The sequence below is a fragment of the Littorina saxatilis genome, linkage group LG8 (genome assembly GCF_037325665.1).
Source record: "Littorina saxatilis isolate snail1 linkage group LG8, US_GU_Lsax_2.0, whole genome shotgun sequence".
NCBI lineage: Eukaryota > Metazoa > Mollusca > Gastropoda > Littorinimorpha > Littorinidae > Littorina > Littorina saxatilis.
In genome coordinates, this window is record NC_090252.1 from 8,160,556 (window position 1) to 8,184,374 (window position 23,819).

The 23,819-nt window shown below is 42.0% G+C and overlaps 1 protein-coding gene across 3 annotated transcripts in view; it reads left to right on the forward strand.

Annotated features, from left to right (window-relative positions):
* Positions 1–6,588: 6,588 nt before the first annotated feature.
* The window catches only part of LOC138972691 (uncharacterized), an 84,127-nt gene continuing 66,896 nt past the window's right edge, over positions 6,589–23,819 (forward strand). Inside the window, exons 1-5 of one of the 3 annotated variants that reach the window (XM_070345344.1) lie at positions 6,589–6,744; positions 12,230–12,586; positions 13,002–13,147; positions 13,575–14,082; positions 19,080–20,279. In XM_070345344.1, coding sequence (XP_070201445.1) covers positions 6,699–6,744; positions 12,230–12,586; positions 13,002–13,147; positions 13,575–14,082; positions 19,080–19,495 — 1,473 coding nt within the window. In that variant the 5' untranslated portion in view covers positions 6,589–6,698 and the 3' untranslated portion in view covers positions 19,496–20,279. Of the gene's footprint in view, positions 6,745–12,229; positions 12,587–13,001; positions 13,148–13,574; positions 14,083–19,079; positions 20,280–23,819 lie in introns of those variants that run through there. The other 2 variants (XM_070345343.1, XM_070345345.1) reach the window with 2 other exon arrangements.

Below are 23,819 nucleotides of genomic sequence, written 5' to 3' on the forward strand. Positions count from 1 at the left end.
ACATTAATCAGGTTAGTCTATATTTTTGCTAAATATCAGTATCGTACTAAATGTATCACACACTGTTCAAGTTAGGTCATGTTACTTGCATCACAGCACACTCTGATCAAATGTCTATTGCTGCTGGATTTCAATTCTGTCATGGTAATCTAACGTGACTCCGCTGCCGCAAACGTTCTCCAGAATTTTCCCTTGGAGGACATCAAAACAAAAGGAATACACATAATGTTTATGAAGTTTTGACTTAGCTCGATGTCATTGAAAAGGTACTCGAGATGACATGCAGCACTTGACTGGTCTTGAAGACCGCGCTCCTGGTTTTGGTCATCACTCTTCTTCTCAAGACACCATCATCAATTAATAGCAGTAGTAGTCTGGTTACATCTCTCTCCACAATTACGGCAACATGAGGAAGAGGAAGATGAATGAATCAATTGGACCGTGGGTTCCTGAAACAGATCAAAGGGCCATATGTGTTACCTACACAGCCTGTCTAAAAGACTTGGTTTGTTCATATTTTATTATCGTTCTCATTCTATTACTGTGTTTCGGAAAATGGGGATTTGGCAACAGCGCACATTCAAACGTACACAACTTGACAACAACACAATGTACATGACTGACACGATACACTCATCTCCGCCCAGATCCCGTGGAACGATTGTCGATGTAATAATCACAGTCACTTACCTTCAAAGAAGGGGAACGGCTTTTCTTCCAAGCGTTCTTCGTTCCGTGGACTTGCGGAAAACGACCCTCTCGTGAAACGATTTTAGTTTACGTCAGTACACTTGGATACGTCACATGAATACGTCACTTGGCTACGTCGTGTAATGCGCGAGTAGTCTCGGTTGCCTATTCTATTCTTGACAGGTTCGCGCTTCAGAATATCGATTCATGACACTATGCTCTTAACATAACACACAATACTGTATTACTATACTCCTAACATAACACACAATACTGTATTACTATGCTCCTAACATAACACACAATACGGTATTACTATGCTCTCAACATAACACACAATACTGTATTACTATGCTCTTAACATAACACACAATACGGTATTATTCAGAGTGAGGAATTGTTCCGGATGTTCCCGCTGCTGGGCATCCACTCAAACCATGCAACCCCCAACATATATTCACAATAAAAAAAAATTCAAACAAAATACTCAAAACAATCAGCGATTAATCCTATTCAAAAGTCTGGACAGATCTTTGCTTACATGAAAGTTTACACAAAACGTGTAGGGGCTTTAAACGGAGGATTCAGACAACCCAAGTTTGCACATAACGTGTTGGGACTTTAAACAAAGGATTCAGACAACCCAAGTTTGCACATAACGTGTAGGGGCTTTAAACAAAGGATTCAGACAACCCAAGTTTACACAAAACGTGTAGGGGCTTTAAACGGAGGATTCAGACAACCCAAGTTTGCACATAACGTGTTGGGACTTTAAACAAAGGATTCAGACAACCCAAGTTTACACATAACGTGTAGGGGCTTTTAACAAAGGATTCAGACAACCCAAGTTTACACATAACGTGTAGGGGCTTTACACGGAGAATTCAGACAACCCAAGTTTACACATAACGTGTAGGGGCTTTAAACAAAGGATTCAGACAACCCAAGTTTACACATAACGTGTAGGGGCTTTACACGGAGAATTCAGACAACCCAAGTTTACACATAACGTGTAGGGGCTTCAAACGGAGGATTCAGACAACCCAAGTTGACACATTTTGAGTGTTGAGGTGTGTCTTAATTGTCCTGTTCACAGCATGCCCATGATGCTCATGGTGACAGTTGTCAAACTACAGGCAAAACGTGTCGGTTCCTGATATCGATGTTAGGTAAATCTCTCTCTCTTTTTAGGCCAAGCGCTGTTAGAAAACAGTCCGAGATTTCAAGTGAAAGTACAAATTTACGTCACTCTTGATCAGCCATATCACCCACCAGCTTGACAACAGAAAATACCTGTTATCTCTGTACCGTGCTTTGGGCCGATTCACAAATGTTGCCCATTACCTTGAGGTTAAAAGAAAGGCATTAATCAGCAAGTGCAGTTGTCCCCAAACTCAGTAAAGTTTTCCTCACACAAACACACACACACACACACACACAAAGACAAACACGCACACGTACACACACACGCACACGTACACACACACACACACTCACACAGAAACACACACACACACACACACACACACATGCACACACACACTCACACAGAAACACACACACACACACCAACACACACTCACACATACACACGCACATACACACTGACACACACACGCACACGCACATACACACACACATACACACACACACACACACACACACACACACACACACACACACACACACACACACAGTTGAATAACGCCAGCTCTGATAGATAAGTTTCAAAGTTCCATTTAACCGTACACTCATCGGTCTCTTTGTTTCCTACACTGTTATAAGTTATAAACTAATAGGTTTACGTCACTCGTGATCTGCCTGTATTCACAAGCCAGAAACAAAAAGAAATATAGCTGTTATCTCTTCACCGTGGTCAGGGCCGAATCGAAAAGTGTACCGCTCCTTATGAGGTAAAAAAAAAGAAAAAAAAAAGAAGAAGAAGAACAAAAAGAATACATGGCTTTTTTCAGCAAGTACAGTTGCACCAGCACCCGCTTATGTTTGTCTGACGAACGTCCAACATGTAATTCAATAGAAAAATCTCTGTCGGAAACGGTGAGGTATGTAAATCAGATAATACAAAAGGCCGTGATAGTAAAACAATATATGGCAGTATGGTGCAATCAGGTAAACTATACAGCTAGCATACAAACAATATATGGCAGTATGGTGCAATCCAGTAAACTATACAGCTAGCATACAAACAATATATGGCAGTATGGTGCAATCCAGTAAACTATACAGCTAGCATACAAACAGTATATGGCAGTATGGTGCAATCCAGTAAACTATACAGCTAGCATACAAACAATATATGGCAGTATGGTGCAATCCAGTAAACTATACAGCTAGCATACAAACAATATATGGCAGTATGGTGCAATCCAGTAAACTATACAGCTAGCATACAAACAGTATATGGCAGTATGGTGCAATCAGGTAAACTATACAGCTAGCATACAAACAATATATGGCAGTATGGTGCAGTCAGGTAAACTATACAGCTAGCATACAAACAATATATGGCAGTATGGTGCAATCCAGTAAACTATACAGCTAGCATACAAACAGTATATGGCAGTATGGTGCAATCAGGTAAACTATACAGCTAGCATACAAACAATATATGGCAGTATGGTGCAGTCAGGTAAACTATACAGCTAGCATACAAACAATATATGGCAGTATGGTGCAATCAGGTAAACTATACAGCTAGCATACAAACAATATATGGCAGTATGGTGCAATCAAGTAAACTATACAGCTAGCATACAAACAATATATGGCAGTATGGTGCAATCCAGTAAACTATACAGCTAGCATACAAACAATATATGGCAGTATGGTGCAGTCAGGTAAACTATACAGCTAGCATACAAACAATATATGGCAGTATGGTGCAATCAGGTAAACTATACAGCTAGCATACAAACAATATATGGCAGTATGGTGCAATCCAGTAAACTATACAGCTAGCATACAAACAATATATGGCAGTCTGGTGCAATCAGGTAAACTATACAGCTAGCATACAAAAGGCCGTGATAGTAAAACAATATATGGCAGTCTGGTGCAATCAGGTAAACTATACAGCTAGCATACAAACAATATATGGCAGTATGGTGCAATCAAGTAAACTATACAGCTAGCATACAAAAGGCCGTGATAGTAAAACAATATATGGCAGTATGGTGCAATCAAGTAAACTATACAGCTAGCATACAAAAGGCCGTGATAGTAAAACAATATATGGCAGTATGGTGCAATCAAGTAAACTATACAGCTAGCATACAAACAATATATGGCAGTATGGTGCAATCAGGTAAAGTATACAGCTAGCATACAAACAATATATGGCAGTCTGGTGCAATCAAGTAAACTATACAGCTAGCATACAAACAATATATGGCAGTATGGTGCAATCCAGTAAACTATACAGCTAGCATACAAACAATATATGGCAGTATGGTGCAATCCAGTAAACTATACAGCTAGCATACAAACAATATATGGCAGTATGGTGCAATCCAGTAAACTATACAGCTAGCATACAAACAATATATGGCAGTATGGTGCAATCCAGTAAACTATACAGCTAGCATACAAACAATATATGGCAGTATGGTGCAATCAAGTAAACTATACAGCTAGCATACAAACAATATATGGCAGTATGGTGCAATCAAGTAAACTATACAGCTAGCATACAAACAATATATGGCAGTATGGTGCAATCCAGTAAACTATACAGCTAGCATACAAACAATATATGGCAGTATGGTGCAATCCAGTAAACTATACAGCTAGCATACAAAAAAGGAACACACGAGCACAGCACTTACAAACCAACCAACTGTAACCTGTCTCATTTCGATGGAAAAGCCTGTCAGCAGTTAGATGTGAATATCAAATCGATCGCATCACCCAAGAATTCTTTTCTTTTTTCATGGCATTGGCAACACTCGGTGACTAGAAGAGAGTTACCTGTCTTCATCGACAGAAAGTTCTCTAAGTAAACTTAAGTGATCCAAATCCACAAAGCTTTGGTGTTTGTGTAATACTTCGTTACCTGAATAAAAAAACAAGTCGCGTAAGGCGAAAATACAATATTTAGTCAAGTAGCTGTCGAACTCACAGAATGAAACTGAACGCAATGCCATTTTTCAGCAAGACCGTATACTCGTAGCATCGTCAGTCCACCGCTCATGGCAAAGGCAGTGAAATTGACAAGAAGAGCGGGGTAGTAGTTGCGCTAAGAAGGATAGCACGCTTTTCTGTACCTCTCTTTGTTTTAACTTTCTGAGCGTGTTTTTAATCCAAACATATCATATCTATATGTTTTTGGAATCAGGAACCGACAAGGAATAAGATGAAAGTGTTTTTAAATTGATTTCGACAATTTAATTTTGATAATAATTTTTATATATTTAATTTTCAGAGCTTGTTTTTAATCCAAATATAACATATTTATATGTTTTTGAAATCAGAAAATGATGGAGAATAAGATGAACGTAAATTTGGATCGTTTTATAAATTTTTATTTTTTTTTTACAATTTTCCGATTTTTAATGACCAAAGTCATTAATTAATTTTTAAGCCACCAAGCTGAAATGCAATACCGAAGTCCGGGCTTTGTCGAAGATTACTTGACCAAAATTTCAACCAATTTGGCTGAAAAATGAGGGCGTGACAGTGCCGCCTCAACTTTCACGAAAAGCCGGATATGACGTCATCAAAGACATTTATCAAAAAAATGAAAAAAACATTCGGGGATTTCATACCCAGGAACTCTCATGTCAAATTTCATAAAGATCGGTCCAGTAGTTTAGTCTGAATCGCTCTACACACACACACACACACACACACACACACACACACACACACACACACACACACACACACACACACACACACACACACACACACATACACCACGACCCTCGTTTCGATTCCCCCTCGATGTTAAAATATTTAGTCAAAACTTGACTAAATATAAAAAGGTTATTGAAACGAAGGCCAATTCGAACTTCCAGGGACACAAACCCACACAGAAACAAATCCACATACAAACCCACAAAGAAACCAATCTACATACAAACACACTAAGACAGTCTGAAAGCTTAGACCTTAGACAACACTTTCCAAAGCACACGACTGTTTCATTTTGCAATTAAACTAATGCGAGCAAAAATAGATACTACCTCTTTAAGTTCTGACACATTGCACGCACCGCGTTCAGATAATCTCGAGACACGTGCTGGTTCTGTGGTTCTATCTGACGTTTCATTGGCTAGAGGACCGTCCTGATTCTTCTACTCACCCCTATATTAACTGGCCGCTTCACCACAGACATTAAAACATCGGTCATCCAGGTCAGTGGTGGACATAGACACAAACCTGGACATTTCATCCCGTCAACCTGCAGACTGCAAACCCGCTCGGTGTCACCAACAGGTCTCTACGTTCCGAGCCAGCTCGGTGTCACCAACAGGTCTCTACGTTCCGAGCCAGCTCGGTGTCACCAACAGGTCTCTACGTTCCGAGCCAGCTCGGTGTCACCAACAGGTCTCTACGTTCCGAGCCAGCTCGGTGTCACCAACAGGTCTCTACGTTCCGAGCCAGCTCGGTGTCACCAACAGGTCTCTACGTTCCGAGCCAGCTAGGTGTCACCAACACGTCTCTACGTTCCGAGACATCTCGGTGTCACCAACCGGTCTCTACGTTCCGAGCCAGCTCGGTGTCACCAACAGGTCTCTACGTTCCGAGCCAGCTCGGTGTCACCAACAGGTCTCTACGGTCCGAGCCAGCTCGGTGTCACCAACAGGTCTCTACGTTCCGAGCCAGCTCGGTGTCATCAACAGGTCTCTACGTTCCGAGCCAGCTCGGTGTAACCAACAGGCCTCTACGTTCCGAGCCAGCTCGGTGTCACCAACAGGTCTCTACGGTCCGAGCCAGCTCGGTGTCACCAACAGGTCTCTACGTTCCGAGCCATCTGACTGACTGTCATGGGGACACTCCTGTTCACACTGCTGCTGACTGCTCTTGTCTCTGGTAAGCTGTTTTCTAATGTATTTGTTTATTTTGTTATTATGTCTGGGTGTTTTCTGTTCTCTCTCTCTCTCTCTCTCTCTCTCTCTCTCTCTCTCTCTCTCTCTCTCTCTCTCTCTCTCTCTCTCTCTCTCTCTCTTTTTTATATTTAGTCAAGTTTTGACTAAATATTTTAACATCGAGGGGGAATCGAAACGAGGGTCGTGGTGTATGTGCGTGTGTCTGTCTGTCTGTCTGTCTGTCTGTGTGTGTGTGTAGAGCGATTCAGACTAAACTACTGGACCGATCTTTATGAAATTTGACATGAGAGTTCCTGGGTATGAAATCCCCGAACATTTTTTCATTTTTTTGATAAATGTCTTTGATGACGTCATATCCGGCTTTTCGTGAAAGTTGAGGCGGCACTGTCACGCCCTCATTTTTCAACCAAATTGGTTGAAATTTTGGTCAAGTAATCTTCGACGAAGCCCGGACTTCGGTATTGCATTTCAGTGTGGTGGCTTAAAAATTAATTAATGACTTTGGTCATTAAAAATCTGAAAATTGTAAAAAAAAATAAAAATTTATAAAACGATCCAAATTTACGTTGATCTTATTCTCCATCATTTGCTGATTCCAAAAACATATAAATATGTTATAATTGGATTAAAATCAAGCTCTGAAAATTAAATATATAAAAATTATTATCAATTTTTTTGTTGTCGAAATCAATTTAAAAACACTTTCATCTTATTCCTTGTCGGTTCCTGATTCTAAAAACATATAGATATGATATGTTTGGATTAAAAACACGCTCAGAAAGTTAAAACGAAGAGAGGTACAGAAAAGCGTGCTATCCTTCTCAGCGCAACGAATACCCCGCTCTTCTTGTCAATTCCACGGGCACTGCCTTTGCCACGGGCGGTGGAGTGACGATGCTACGAGTATACGGTCTTGCTGCGTTGCGTTGCGTTCAGTTTCATTCTGTGAGTTCGACAGCTACTTGACTAAATATTGTATTTTCGCCTTACGCGACTTGTTTGTTTTTGTCGGGAAGAACACAAAAAGTTACCCTTAACAGTTCGAGCTCTGAAGCAATGCCAATTTTATATGGGGTCCCACAAGGCTCGGTCCTCGGACCTTTATTATTTTCTGTCTACATCAATGACTTACCATTACACATATCCTCTGGACAGTGTGATATGCTAGCTGATGATACTACTATTCATACCTCAGGTGATGATATTACTTCGGTAGTCGACACGCTTCAGAAGTGTGTCGATGATGCTGTAGAATGGACGCATTTAAACCACATGTCTCTCAATCCAAAAACAAAACAAAGTATATGCTAATTACTACGCGTCAAAAACGACAAGTCAGGTCGGAACCAAAGAAGTGCATTTCTGTTGATAGTCAGCTGATAAACGAGGTTAGTGAACACAACATTTTGGGTGTAACTATTGACAACAATCTAACATGGGGCCCTCATGTAAGTAACTTATGTAAATCTACAGCAAAAAAAGTTCATCAGTCTGCAAAGATTAAACATTTTCTAAATTTTGATGCGCGCAGAACATTTTTTCAAGCGCATGTGCAGTCTGGAATAGACTATGCATCAACCCTTTGGGATTCTGCAAGTGATGCAGCTTTAAGACCCCTAAAATCTTTGCACAGACGCGGAGTAAAAGTTGTTCTGCTGAAAAACAGCACCCTCTCTAATCATGACTACAAAAAAGCTGAAATTCTTCCACTTTCATCCAGACTAGCGTTTAACAAGGCAAGGTTTATGCATAAAATAGTTCTTGGACATGTACCAGACTATTTAACTAAAAGAATATTATTAACTGAGACTTCATCAAGCCGCACGAAGAAACTAAATGTTCCCCTCCCTAGAATTGACTTGTATAAAACTAGTCTGGCATACTCAGGTCCATTTCTGTGGAATGTTTTACCAGTTTCTCTCAGACAGCCACTTTCTGTTGCCAGTTTTAGAAGACATACGTTTTTGTATATGCTTTCATCGTCGCGTGGCACTTAATGCCGCGATCAGGTACTGCTGTTTGATAAGTACATGAAGATCTACTAGTGTAATCATTTCAGTTAATTTTTTTTTCTTTCTCTCTCTCTGTTTACGTTGTTCTCTTCATGGATTTTGCACATACATTATGATTATGTGTACAATGTGTACATGTGTGTGTGTGTGTGTGTGTGTGTGTGTGTATGTGTGTGTGTGTGTGTATGGTGTGTGTGCGTGCGTGTGTGTGCGTGTGCGTCTGTGTGTGCGTGTATGTCTGTATATGCATGTGTGTCTGTGTGTGTCTGTGTGCATGTGACCGTGTGTGTCAAAGTGTGTGTTTTAATGTATACCATTACCAATGACCATATTGGCATGTATGCCATGAACATTTTTTTTTCTTTTTGTCTGATTTAATAACCATGTTTTTATGTTTTTGTTTTGCTTCTTCTTCTGCTTTAATATTATGCACTGCTTAGTTAATTCCCTCTTGGGCGAGGGCTGGATGAAAAAAGATCTTTGCTGTATCTACTCCATTACCCTCGAAAAATAAAGTTGGTTCGTTCGTTCGTTCGTTCGTTCTCTCTCCCTCTCTCTTTCTCTCTCTCGCTCTCTCTCTCTCTCTCTCTATCTCTCTCTCTCTCTCTCTCTCTCTCTCTCTCTCTCTCCCTCTGTCTCGCTCTCTCTCTCTTTCTCTCCCTCTGTCTCGCTCTCTCTCACTCTCTCTCTCTCTCGCTCTCTCTCCCTCTCTCTCTCTCTTTCTTTCTCTCTTTCGCTCTCACTCTCTCTCTTTCTCTCTCTCTCTCTTTCTCTCTCTCTCGCTCTCTCTCGCTCTCTCTCTGTCTGTCTGTCTCTCTTTCTCTCTCTCTCTCTCTCTCTCTCTCTCTCTCTCTCCCCTTCTCTCTCTCCCTGTCGGTCGGTCGGTCGGTCAGTCACACAGTTACACTGTCTGTCGGTCTGTTTGTCTGTCTGTATGTCTGTCTGTCTATCTGTCTGTCTGGCTGTCACTTTCTCTCTCTCTCTTTCTCTTTCATCTTTGTGTTACCCTGTCAGCCCCCCTCCCCCCTCTTTCCACCGTCCCTCTCTCTCTATCTCTTCCTCCTGCTCTCTCTCGCATGAAGAACAAAGACAGACCGGCGGACACACACACACACACACACACACACACACACACACACACACACACACACACACACACACACACACACACGCACAGAGCGTGTCCACACCCTTTACAAAATAAAGGTCGAAGCTGACAGTGACAATACATTTCTACTTAATCGTAATAAAGCTTACGTACAAGGGCGGCACACTCCGAAGTCTGAGCTCTCCTTCTTTCATCCATCAATTAAAAACAAACATGTTTTATGTTATCTGTTATCTGCAGTCAGGCCCCGTATATAAGTTATATATATATATATAGCTATTCTGATGGACACGTGGGGGGATTCGGGGGCTGTGATTGGATGGTCTCACACATCCCTTTTCCGATCATCAAAGCATAACGCTACGAAAGTTGGCCATTTTTGCCGATATCCAAACGATATCGGCAATAACAAAGACGCATGGTTCCGGTTTCTTCCACGTGTATAAAGTACACGCATACCTCGCCAGGCTTGTGTCTGTGACTAGTCGACAGACGGTGCCATTTGCTTTGTGTGTGTTTTTGTTGTTGCTTACTGTACATGACATACATTACGTGTAAAATCCAGTTCTGTAACTGGCAGCAAACCTTGCAAATTTCCAGAAGCTGCAATCTGAAGCGACCTATCTCTGATTTTTGCAGACGATCTCTCCAATCACCAATGTTTAACACAAAATCAGCAAACTCTCCTGTCACATAGAACGTCCATTGTGTAGTGCAATGTTGAAATGAAGTTACCGGTCTGAAACATTTCGTCGTTTCTTCTGAGACAATCCTTGTTCTCTTATCATCTACAGATTTACCGCAGTCTTCACCACGCGAATTCCCAACAGAAGTCAGACTTTCGAACATACAATCTACGTAGGCAAGCATGATACGTCATAACGTCATATGATTCCTAAGATATTGACGTAATGCTAAGCATCCGGTTATCTTGAGTTTTCTCCGTAATACATGTCCGTGGGTTTTTCAATGTTCGGTTATTTCCGTGGCTTCATGCAGAAAGGGAACCGTCGTCTGCAATCAATGACATGGACCATTCTGGTCCTTGTTGCTGACAAAAACATGATTTTAACACAGAATTTAATGTCAGAATAGCTATATAAACGCCATTGTGTTTTCATCGTAGCAATAGGGTCCGATATTTAGACTCGAACAAGTATAATGCGACTCGTCTTCGACTCGTCGGCATTATACTTGTCTCGTCTAAATATCGGGCCCTATTGCTACGCTGAAAACACAATAGCTGTTAATATATATATATATATATATATATATATATATATATATATATATATATATATATATATATATATATATATATATATATATATATATTAAACCCGAGTTGGTTAAATACAATGGTGACGTAATAGGCCTTGACAGCTAAAAAGAAAAGCTGTAAAACAGGACATGCACACACTTTTGCACTGCTTAAAGGGACATAACTCTCTGGATGTTGCTTGTCACATGTAGGCATAATTTGACTGAAGGTTTGAATATGTCTTTGAGTGACTTGTTTCATCTCTTTGTTTTGTTGACCTTCTCTGATTGATCCCTGACAACTGTAGCGTGTCATGAACCAAGTTTGTTTTCATTTTCTCCATCATTCTTCTTCTTCATCTTGTCGATCACACTTATACTGTCAGCCCGGTGTAACACGAAATTTTTACTCCACGAAAAATTTACTCCGGAGTAAAAATTTCGTACGAAATTCTTACTCCGAGTACATTTTTCGTACGAGAAAAGAACTCCCCAAAGCACGAAAAAATGACTCCCTCCACGAAATTTTTACTCCCCATATTTTTTACTTCCAGAAAAAATCTCGTAGGCGAAAATGGGATACGGGCAAAGGGATAATGCCAATATGTGATCTCGCGCAAACGAATGTCGCGCTACCCTCCCTCCACCCCTTCCACCACCAAGACTAACAGGGGACAAGGGAGTAAAAATTTCGTACACCTGGCATGGGAAGTTAAATTGCTCGTGTTAGGGTGAAGTAATTTATTCGTTATTTATTCGTCAGGGGAGTAACGTTTTTGTACGAAATGTTTACTCGAAACTCATCTGTCGTGGGGAGTAATTTTCTTGTGTAATGGGGGAGTACTTTTTTTTCGTAAAGGGAGTAACATTGTCGTACGAAATTTTTACTCCGGAGTGAAAATCTCGTTGGAGTAATTTGCTCGTGTTACACCGGACAGCGAGACGAATGATGCCGTCTTCTCCAAGTCTTCCTTTCTGCCGTACAGGTTGCAGTGAAGGGGGAATGGTTCTCCATCATTCAAATGCTATGGGGTGGGGTATGCAGCACCCGGGTAGATATAATAAACATGGCGTCGATCTCCTTCCAGAGTCCAGCTGCGTCCAGTGGTCAAGCTCAGCGCTGAAAGAGGATGCTGCTGTTTACACCTGTGACAACTCTGACCTCACTCTGTCCTGGGATGTGTCCAAGACAACAGGGGAGACCATCGTTGACGTCCAGTGGTTCTACGAAGGGAGATCACAAGAGATGATCGCCATTTTGTCCCACGGACATCTGAACGTCATGCCGTCTTTCTCTGGTCGTGTGGAGCTGACAGCCAATGCGGGGATAGTCATACATCACGTGACAACAGGGGAAAAGGGAAACTACTCTGTGGAAGTCAATGCACAGGACAAGAACGGTGGCTATGTCACACTGCGAAGGAAGGCGTCGGTGCTTGTTGGAGGTGAGGAAATAGAAACAAGCGAACAATCGAACACACAAACTATCTTTTTTCTTTTTTTTAATGTTTTTGTTTGGAAAAAGCTTATCGTCACAGTTTGTCTAACATTCACAAATGATTAAAACTTTCAATCTGGAGTCTTGTAATTGTCACTGACACGTGTAGAATGTCCCCAGTAGAAAAATGATATCTAAAATGATGTCTGTTCTCACCTGACATTAAACTATAAATAATCGCAACTTCTTCTTATGAAGGTAGCCTTGCACATTATGTACAGGTATAGTTCATCAATAATGATACATTATTAGAAACACAGTTTCAACTTTTTCGTTTACCAAATGACAATGTTCCATTTTTTTCATGTAAAACAAGTATTTCGTAAAAATCTCAATATAATATTGTTGACTACACTTGGCAGACGGCCTGATGACAACAGACGGTCATCTGCACGCGTCCCAGATGGCGGTGGCTGTGTTCAGTAACTTCACACAACAATGGCACGTGGCGCTCGCCTGTGGTACATTCACCTACCATGACACCCCGCCCTTCACCGTGGAGTGGACCGTGAGTTTTCTGTTTACAGCCGACTTATCTTTTACGGGTTTATGTTAACATATTTCTTTAGCAGGACGTGTGATATATTCTTCGTTAAGAAAAGTGATATTTTTGTATGTTTGTTGATGTTGTTCTGATTTTTCAGGTAAGTTGTTTGGACGTTTAATAAAAAGACAAAACAAAACATTTACCCGTACTTATAATCCGACAGTAAACAGAAAAAGCGCCGTGTCTTCGTCTGCACTCTCACTCAAGTAACACCGACCCACACTGCATTATGACCTTTGTTTAGTCACTAACTAACTTGGAGGATAGTTCTCTGATATTGCACGAGGGTCCCAAAGCTGCCAACCAAGTCCCACCTTATACTTAACACAAAAACGTTTAACATCTGGACCCAAAGCGTGTATAAAAAATATATTATATCTACCCTCAGACGCCCTCCGGTCAGTCCGTGTCCAGCTCCCAGTACAAGGAGGGACAGTTCCTGCTGCTGCTGGACAACCCTGTGTCGGGAGGGTCCTACTCCTGTCACGTTCCTCACAGCTCCGCGTCTGTCGCCTGTCTCCTTGGCGACAGTACTGACGTCAGCTCCACTATCGTCGTTGATGACGTCAAGTCTCGTCTGACGTTGCTGGAGACGGAGAACCAGCAACTGAAAGGATCGGTGATGGAGCTGAAGGCAGAGAACGGACAACTGAAGGGGCATCTCGTTGACGTCTCCAATGAAGTAACGGGACTAAAGGCAAAAGACAAACAACTGGAAGATCATCTCGGTAAACAAGGAAACCAGACCAACGACCGTATCAACAATGTTGCAAACCAGACCAACGACCGTATCAACAATGTTGCAAACCAGACCAACGACCACATCAACTATGTTACAAACCAGACCACCGCGCGCATAGACAGCGTGTCAAGTCTACTCAGTCAACACCTGCACGGTACGTTCAGTGTTACTCGGAACACCTTCACTCTGCCTGCTTCATTGACTGTTCTTGTGTGTATGTTTGTTTGTTTGTGTGTGTGTGTGTGTGTGTGTGTGTGTGTGTGTGTGTGTGTTTGTGTGTGTGCGTGTATGTGTGTGTGTGTGTGTGTGTGTTTGTGTGTGTGTGTGTGCGTGTGGGTGTATGTGTGTGTGTGTGTGTGTGTGCGTGCGTGCCCGCGTGTGTGCCTGAAAGCGAGTGTGCGTGCGTGCGTGCGTGTGTGTGTGCGTGTGCGTGCATGCGTACGCTCTCTCTCTCTCTCTCTCTCTCTCTCTCTCTCTCTCTCTCTCTCTCTCTCTCTCTCTCTCTCTCTTTGTTTCATTAGGCTGTTTTAGAGTTAGTGAGTAAGCCTATTTGCTTGGGAAAAAGGGGAAAAAGGCAAGCAAGCAAGTGTGTGTGCGCGCGCGCGTGTGTGTGGGTGTGAGTGTGTGTGTGTGTGTGTGTTTTTGTGAATGTGTGTGTGTGTGTGCGTGCGTGCCTCCGTGCGTGCCTGTATGCGACCGTGCGTGCGTGCGTGTGTGTGCGTGCATGCGTACGGGTGTGATTGTGTGTGTGTTGTAGTCTAAACCCTAACCCTCTCTCTCGCTCCCTCTCTCTCTTTCTCTCTTTCTCGCTCTCTCTCTCTCTCGCTCTCTCTCTCGCTCTCTCTCTCTCTTCACTCTCTCTCTCTCTCTCTCTCTCTCTCTCTCTCTCTCTCTCTCTCTCTCTCTCTCCCTGGTGGTCTGCCCCTGCCACCTGAGAAGGACGCAAACTTGTTAATTATCTTCTCTGCTGTTGTCTGAAAATGTCACAAACGGGACTGCCACAACGCCTGGAACAGTTCTTGATCAACCTAGTGGACGAAGTTGGGCTATTCTCTTGGAAAATCCAGGGGAAGGTGACAGTAGAAGAGTTGTGTTGAGGTTTGCTGGGCCGCCATCAGACCAAGCCAACAATACAGTTCACTACAGAAAGAAAAGCAGGTCACAAGTGAAGCGTGATGAAATAAGAAGTCAGAATTCCGTGCAAAGCAGCTGAAGCGGAGCAGAACACAGCGTCATCGGTAGAGTCCCCTGTCAACAACAGCCCTGCTGCTTCTACCCTGCACGTGCAGGATGTGAATAACCTTGCCACTGTGAGTACGCCACAACCTTTAACTTCACAACACAGATTTGACAAACACCTTTGACACAGACAGGGGTGACTCAATGTAAGTGGACGACCGTGCTGACCTTGCCCTTGACCCTACAGAAATCGCTGCAAAACATGAAGGCATTGACTTGCAGGACGCTAAGGAGTGCATCAAACGAGTAGTGGGCAACAAAGCGAAAGTTGACTTGATCCGCCGTGAGAGTCGCAACAGGCAAATAAAAAGGATCACTGTTGACAAAGGGTCTGGAGTCAAGAAGTATACAGTTTTGCGATGTGAATCAGACGACTTTGTGTTTGTGGAAGATATTGACCTCAAACATATCACACGATGGTTCATCAAGGATTACAACTTCGTCTTTAGCCCAGGGATGGACTGCTGGAGCAGAACAGAGATGAGATGGCAATTGCACAGAGGAAGTTTTTCGTCGTGGCTCCAACCGTGTGGCATTACATGAACTGTTTTGGCTGAGTGTGGTAAAGATCGAAATCTGCAAGTATCTATCGTGTTACGTGAACTGTCGTGACTGTAATACTGCATTTGAATGCAATGCAATTTGAACCGAGTGCTGTCACAGTGGTACTCTTAGCACGGACCGTTCGGTTTCGTACATCGGTTCGACTTGCATATTTTCGCAACATTTTGTACGGCCCCATCCCCCCTTCCCTTATGAAGAGGCGAAGCGGCCTCACCACAATTATACATTCCTATTCGTATCGTCACAATTAAATGAAATACTACAAGTTCCCATCACTGTTCATTGCCTTTATCGACGCCCGTTTCTAACCGCTTGCTTCCCTTTATATAATAAACCGTCCATAGATCATTGTTCTCCCGAACTAACTCCTCAGTATGTTATCGAGAATAGAAGATTTTGGGTATTTTTCATGCAATGACGTCAGCGCTTTCGGCGATTGGTCAATGCATTTCGTATCAATAATGTCGGTCACGCTTGAAACTGAGTTATCGCTACTTCATATTGCTTTCCAAATTTATACAAAGTGACCGGGAGCGTAGTGTCATTTATAAACTGAATTAGCCCCGAACAGTGAGATATAGAGAACAGTACACAAACACGAACGGACAGACTCGGAAACTCAAGTCAGTCGTCGCCACGCTCGAGAACTCAAGTGTAATATTTGAAGTTAAAATCTCCCTCGCCTACAGTGCGACAGATTAGCTCAGTTGGTAACGCGCTCGATCATGCATTAGTCCTTACTTTTGTGGTCCCGGGTTCGATTGGCTTCGGCGGCAGTTTTATTTTTATTTTTTTCTGAACTCGTTATTCTTGTATTTTATTCTTTTGCTTCATTCCAAACGTTTTGGATTATGAAATGAATTGAAATAATAAAAAAAAAGTTGCATGATTACATATTGAGTACTTCCAGCGGGACAATATCCCCAGCGGCCGCGGACCGGCACGGTTGGCCTAGTGGTAAGGCGTCCGCCCCGTGATCGGGAGGTCGTGGGTTCGAACCCTGGCCGGGTCATACCTAAGACTTTAAAATTGGCAATATAGTGGCTGCTCCGCCTGGCGTCTGGCGTTATGGGGCTAGTGCTAGGACTGGTTGGTCCGGTGTCAGAATAATGTGACTGGGTGAGACATAAAGCCTGTGCTGCGACTTCTGTCTTGTGTGTGGCGCACGTTATATGTCAAAGCAGCACCGCCCTGATATGGCCCTTCGTGGTCGGCTGGGCGTTTAAGCAAACAAACAAACAAACAAAGAAAAGTGGCCGCGGCCGCGGCCAAAGTGGTTACCAATTCATTATTTTTTTTTTTAGTAACATCGGCTCTGGTGAAAATTGATCGATTGAACACGGCGACTACATGTAATGATGATATCAAGAAAACGTACAAAACACACTTTGTACGAACGGGGATAACGACGGGTCAACAGATGCTCGATTATAAAACTGACCCATGCACGTGGCAGTTATGTTGGCAGTTCAAGTCTTAGTTTTCACTCCTACAGGGTAAGCGGTCTTGTGGCGGGGTAGTAAGACGCTTGCCCCCATGCAATGCCGGCGGTCTCGGGTTCGAGTCCCCAAATACTTTTGTAAAACATGATTTTTTCTTCTTCCTTTCTGAACTCTAAATTCTTCAATTTTATTCTTTTTGATTTATCCCAAAGGTTTTGAGTTGTGTATTGAAAATCGAATATAGTGCGTGAGTGCCCTTGAACAGCTTTCCCATAATCCCGTATTCTATTTTTAGTACGGGATGGCATAATTATGTATCACTACGTTTCGACTGCTGGTAATAGTAGATAAATACTTCTAGATGATAGACTTCTAGTATCTTATATTCGTATTCTCTCTCTCTCTCTCTCTCTCTCTCTCTCTCTCTCTCTCTCTCTCTCTCTCTCTCTCTCTCTCTCTCTCTCTCTCTCTCTCTCTCTCTCTCTCTCTCTCTTTCATTTCTTTCTGTTTTAGAGTTAGTGAGTATTTGCTTTGGAGAAAGGGAGAGAGGGCAAGCAAGAGTGCGTGCGCGTGTGTGAGAGAGTGTATGCGTGTGTGTGTGTGTATCTGTGTGTGTGTGTTTGTGTGTGTGTGTGTGTCTCTGTGCGTGCGCGCGCGTGTGTGTGTGTATGTGCGGGTGTATGTGTATGTGTGTGTGTGTTTGTGTGTGTGTGTGATTGGATTGGATTGTTTGGATTGTTTACTCATTTAGGCCATAGCCCCTTATGAGGGGGGTGAACATATATACAATGACATAATGACATTTGCACACAAATCAAATGAAATAAATCATACACGAACTAAGACATTACATTTCAAATAAAATATATCGTAGGCTTACATGAACTAAGACATAACAACACTACGTAGCCGAAATGCTTTGTACACATAAACTGACAACTTTCGAACAATACCTTCATTCACAGATGCCATAAGCATAGAAAACTTATGTAAACTTGGGTTTCTATAAAACTTAGCAGGAATAAACTGGCATCGCAAATCACGAAGTGCGGGGCAACAAAGCACAAAATGAAACTCATCTTCCTTACGTTCCCTGCACAATGGGCATAACAACATATCTGCATCGTATCTCTTATATCGATTAACGTGCACAAATAGTTCTGTTATTCCACCTCGGAATCTTGCCATAATAATAATTTTCAAATGCCTATCCATGTTCAATAATAAATAAGGTTTTACTTCAGTGCAAAATGTCCTATATAACGCAAATCTATCACTGTTCTGAACATGAAAATTCCATTCCTGCCATCTACAATCAATCAATCTTTCTCTGAAATCTTTCAAAAAACGGTTCTCATCTTGCACTCCTTGATTCATCCATACAAACCCAAAACCATTCTGACATAATTTACAACGTACGCTAGACACCCAGTTTCTTTTACCTCTTTCATCCAGTTCACGCAACATTTTATAGGCTTTATGTGGCAATCTATTTACGTCCATTCTTAACAACTTCAACCAATATTTAACACAACGTATTGCTATATTCACATAAATGGGATACCTATTCATCTCGCCGTACACAAAATCGTTGGGTGTGCGTGAAATTGTGTTTGTGTTTTGAGTGTGTGTGTGTGTGTGTGTGTGTGTGTGTGTGTGTGTGTGTGTGTGTGTGAGTGTATGTGTGTGTGTGTGTTTTGTGTGTGTGTGTGTGAGTGTATGTGTGTGTGAGTGTCTGTTTGTCTGTGTGACTGTTTGTGTGTCTGTGTGTGTGTGTGTGTGTGTGTGTGTGTGTGTGTGTGTGTGTGTGTGTGTGTGTGTGTGTGTGTGTGTGTGCCAACATGTTATTTTGTTTCTAGCCCTTTATTTTCAATCGTTATAGTTGTAGGGTCGATATTTCCCACAGACGAGAAGACGAAGCAAGTCAGTTTCCACGCCACAAACCTGAAGGACACCGCTCCATCTGACGATGACGTGCTCATCCCCACCACCGTCCACAACAACCAGGGCAACGGCTACAACCCGGCCACAGGCAAGTTCACCGCCCCCTACAACGGCACCTACTGCTTCATGTCCAGTCTGTGTGGATATGGCTCCGGTCATTACATTGCTGTGTATCTGATGGTGGACGGCAAGGAGGAACTTTACGTTTATACCATCTTTGGCAGTTCTGGGGACTATGACGCGGCCTCGCTGCAGGCTGTGGCGTCTGTACGTGCTGGTCAGTCTGTGTGGCTGCAGTCTTATGGTGACAGCAATCACTTCCATTCAGAATTAAATTCTAATTCTTTCAGTGGGTTCCTTGTTTCCTACGATCTTTGAAACAATCTGATGAAAGTAAAGGTGGGATGATGTGTTCACCCACCCCACCCTTTCCCCTACTCTTATCTTGCTTGTCAACCTGACGAAGGTTACTTTAATCATATAGAAACAAATATCCTAATATTGCTTACTGCCGTAATTATTATGATTTAATTATTTGTTTTTGAAAGTAAACTTGTAAGTGTGTTATATTCTATGATCTGCTGAAAGGATTGACGATAACGATGTGCGTAAAATGCGTCAAAGCAACAATACGTTGTTTAATCTAAAAGCAGCGTAAACGTTTGTGAGGTAAATGCACATGGATGCTAGTTGCTCTTCTATCGTTCGGCATGATTTGTTGAGCAGGAAATGATGGTACATGACTTACACTTTGGTCTGGAGTTAAGGGAGCGAAGAAAGGTTAGACTGAGAAGAACCACACTCTAATTACAAAGGGAAGTAATCGCTCTAAATACAGACAACAACAGAAAATGAGAGTTATACGCAACCAGCCTCCTGGCAACTGATGGAATCCGATGCATTGAATCCACAACCTTTTTTTCAAACGAGGAAACGCTTACTTCCCTTTGTGGTGACATCGTGTCATGAGCGCTGTGCCTCACTGGCTTATGGTTATAACAATAACAGTAATTATCTACATTCATTCATCCTTACTATCAAAACAACCAATCATTTGTGTATCACCAGTTGAACAATTTGCTAGTATTATTCTCTCAACGCTAGAAAAACATATATATGTTACTTTATTTTTCTGAATATAAAGTTTTTCGTTGCATCTCAAGTTTGAGTTTTAGTAACGAAATGAGTATGAATGCGAATAAGTGTGTATGCGTGCGTGAATGTGTGTGTGAGTGTGTGTGTGTGTGTGTGTGTGTGTGTGTGTGTGTGTTGTGCACGGTGTGTGTGTGTGTGTGTGCGTGTGTGTTGTGTGTGCGTGTGTGTGTGTGTGTGTGTGTGTGTGTGTTGTGTTGTGTTGTGTTGTGTTTGTGTGTGTGGTGTGTGTGTGAGTGTGTGTGTGTGTGTGTGTGTGTGTGTGTGTGTGTGTGTGTGTGTGTGTGTGTGTGTGTGAAACAGTGTAAAGTGACATTTCTCACGCCTCCTCAATGTAAAAGGTTACCTCCCTTGCCGTGTAAACCATCATGTAAATCACCAGGGACGTGTCCGGGCTGTGTGATGTAAACACCACCCTTCAGCATGCACACCACAATGTACAGCCTGTCTGCTTCCTGTGAAAATCTAACATTTCTTTGACATTTCTTTGACATTTCTTTGACATGTCTTTGACATTTCTTTGACATTTCTTTGACATTTCTTTGACATTTTTTTTATATTTCTTTGACATTTCTTTGACATTTTTTTTAGTTGTCAGTTTGAAAAAATATATCGGTCATAAAATATCAATCTGCACAGGAAGCGGGTATGTGTGCACGTGGAATATTTTCCTTAAATAACACAGAATATTGTTTTACTCAGGGTTAGGAATTGATCCTGATGTTGCGGTTACAAAGCATCCAATCAAACCATGCAAACCCCAAAATACACATGTATAAAAAGAGTCACAATTTTTTTATTTTTTGTTTGTAAACAACAACATACTCAAAACAATCAGCATATCTGATCCTAATCAAAATTATTGCCGGATCCTTGCGAAGCTCACATGATCCTTCACACGGCACGTTCATGAGCTTAAAAAGATGTTGTAGTGCTTCAAAGATCCCTATAGTTTCCATTGGATTTAGTCCGATGCACGTGGACAGAAAGTCGCCGAAAACTACCTACATGTACTCTCCAGTAAAACAAACTGTACATTATTATTGAATTTGGGCTATAATAATAAAGCAAATTAAATCATCTAAAAAATGAATTTTACGTCCGATTTACAGATCGGACAAAGATATGTTTCTTACCCGACTGACATAACGTCAGTAAACTTTTCTGCTCAGTGTAGTGTAAGCTTTTTGCGTTTACATAGTTATCATGTGTTGTGAGGTAAGTCTTTTAACCACATGCCCAACATGTCAAACTACAGGATGAAAAGTGTCGGTATCTTGTCCTTTTAACAACAGGCCCAACATGTCAAACTACAGGGGGAAAAGTGTCGGTATCTTGTCCTTTTAACAACATGCCCAACATGTCAAACTACAGGGGAAAAAGTGTCGGTATCTTGTCCTTTTAACTACATGCCCAACATGTCAAACTACAGGGTGAAAAGTGTCGGTATCTTGTCCTTTTAACAGCATGCCCAACATGTCAAACTACAGGAGGAAAAGTGTCGGTATCTTGTCCTTTTAACGGTACGATCAAACTGAAGTGTCAAACATAAACAACGAACAGCGAATGACATTGACACATTCGGAGACACTTTATCTCACTTGAGCTAACAAGACTGTCGTCACAAGTAAAAGAAGATAAAGTGATAGCTTAAAGGCGAGGACACCGGTACGTATGCCCTGAGTATGTCTTATCAATAACGTCAGCAGAAGTCAATAAAACAAATAGACTGCTTTCGTTCAAAATTCAAGAAAAAAAAAACAAATAGGAAAGATTAGTTTCTGGACTTTGGACTCACGCCTTCTCCTTGCCAGAAATCGCATGCAAAGGTAAACTCAAATGCTCTTTCGCCGTACACGATACTTTTGTTTTTGCCACAGATCGGCTCAGAGTTGTGTGTGTGTGTGTGTCTGTACAAAGGCGACCTTGTGCACTCTTTTGTCTGTGTGTGTATGTGTGTGTGTGTGTGTGTGTGTGTGTGTCTGTGTGTGTGTCTGTGTGTCTGTGTGTGTGTCTGTGTCTGTGTGCGTGTGTGTGTGTGTGTGTTTGTTTGTGTCTGCGTGCGCGCGCGTGTGTGTGTGTGTGTGTGTGTGTGTGTGTGTGTGTGTGTCTGTGTCTGTGTGTGTGTGTGTGTGTGTTTGTGTGTGTGTGTTTGTGTCTGTGTGCGTTGAATAACGCCAACACTGATAGGTAAGTTTCAAAGTTCCATTCAACCGTATTTCTGAAAATTAGATACAGGTCACTCATCGCTCTCTTTTTGTCCTGCACTGTTATTAGTTATACACTCATTGGTTTACGTCACTCGTGATCCGCCATCACCCACCAGCCAGAAACAAAAAGAAATATAGCTGTTATCTCTTAACCGTGGTCCGGGCCGATTTGAAAAGTGTACCGTTCCTTGTGAGGTAAAATAAAATTAAAAAAAGAAGAAGAACAAAAAAAATACATGCCTTTTTGCAGCAAGTACAGTTGCACCAGCACCCGCTTATGTTTGTCTGGCGAACGTTCAACGTGCAATTCAATGGGAAAATCTCTGTCGGAAACGTTGAAGTATGTGAACTTCTCGTTCGTCAAAAATAGTGTTGATGACAGTGCACCGAGGGGGGGGGGGGGGTATGTGTGAGTTAATTGTTTATCTGTCCCTGGGATTTAAACACAAACATGTTAACATAAGCACGCACATACGTGCACACACACACATACATTTGCATACTTTAACACACACACACACACACACACACACACACACACATACACACACACACACACATACACACACACACACTCGCACGCACACACACACACACACACACACACACACACACACACACACACACTCAGTTGAACCATGCAAACGCTGATAAATAATTTATATTTAACCCTATCCTATAAATCATTTGCAGGGCACTCATCGGTCTGTTTTATTGTGCACTGTTATCATTCATCAACTTACAAAAACCTATGTCGGTCCTCTGCTATCGGTAATAGGGGCGATATGTACTGTGTAGAAACTGTACCGTTCGCTTCAAGGTAAATCAGGTGACACAAATAGCCTTGGCAGTACAACATACATGACATTATGGTACGTACCAAACTATCAAACTGTCCTGCTAGGAAAACCACAAGGAACAGACAGCCAAGGCTGTGGGGAAACAACCAACATAATTATGTCTCAATTGCCTGAAAAAAGTCAGCAGTTCTATGTGAATATCATAGCAATCGCGTCACCCACAAAATATTCTTATTATGTCCAGGGCACAAGTAATGGCAACACTCGGTGAATGGAAGAGAGTAACCTGTCTTCATCCACAGAATGTTCTCTGAGTAAACCTAAGTGCTCCTAATCCACACAGCTTTTGGTTTTCTTGTAATATTTCTTCAATTAAAAAACCCAATTAAAGGTTACATCGACCTGCCAAAAACAACAACAAAGAAACAAACTGACAAATCCACATACAAACAAACTAAGACTAAAAGTTTAGACCAAAAGCAAAACTTGCGAAAACACTCGACTGTTTAATTGTGCAATCAAAAATTTAGATACTGCCTC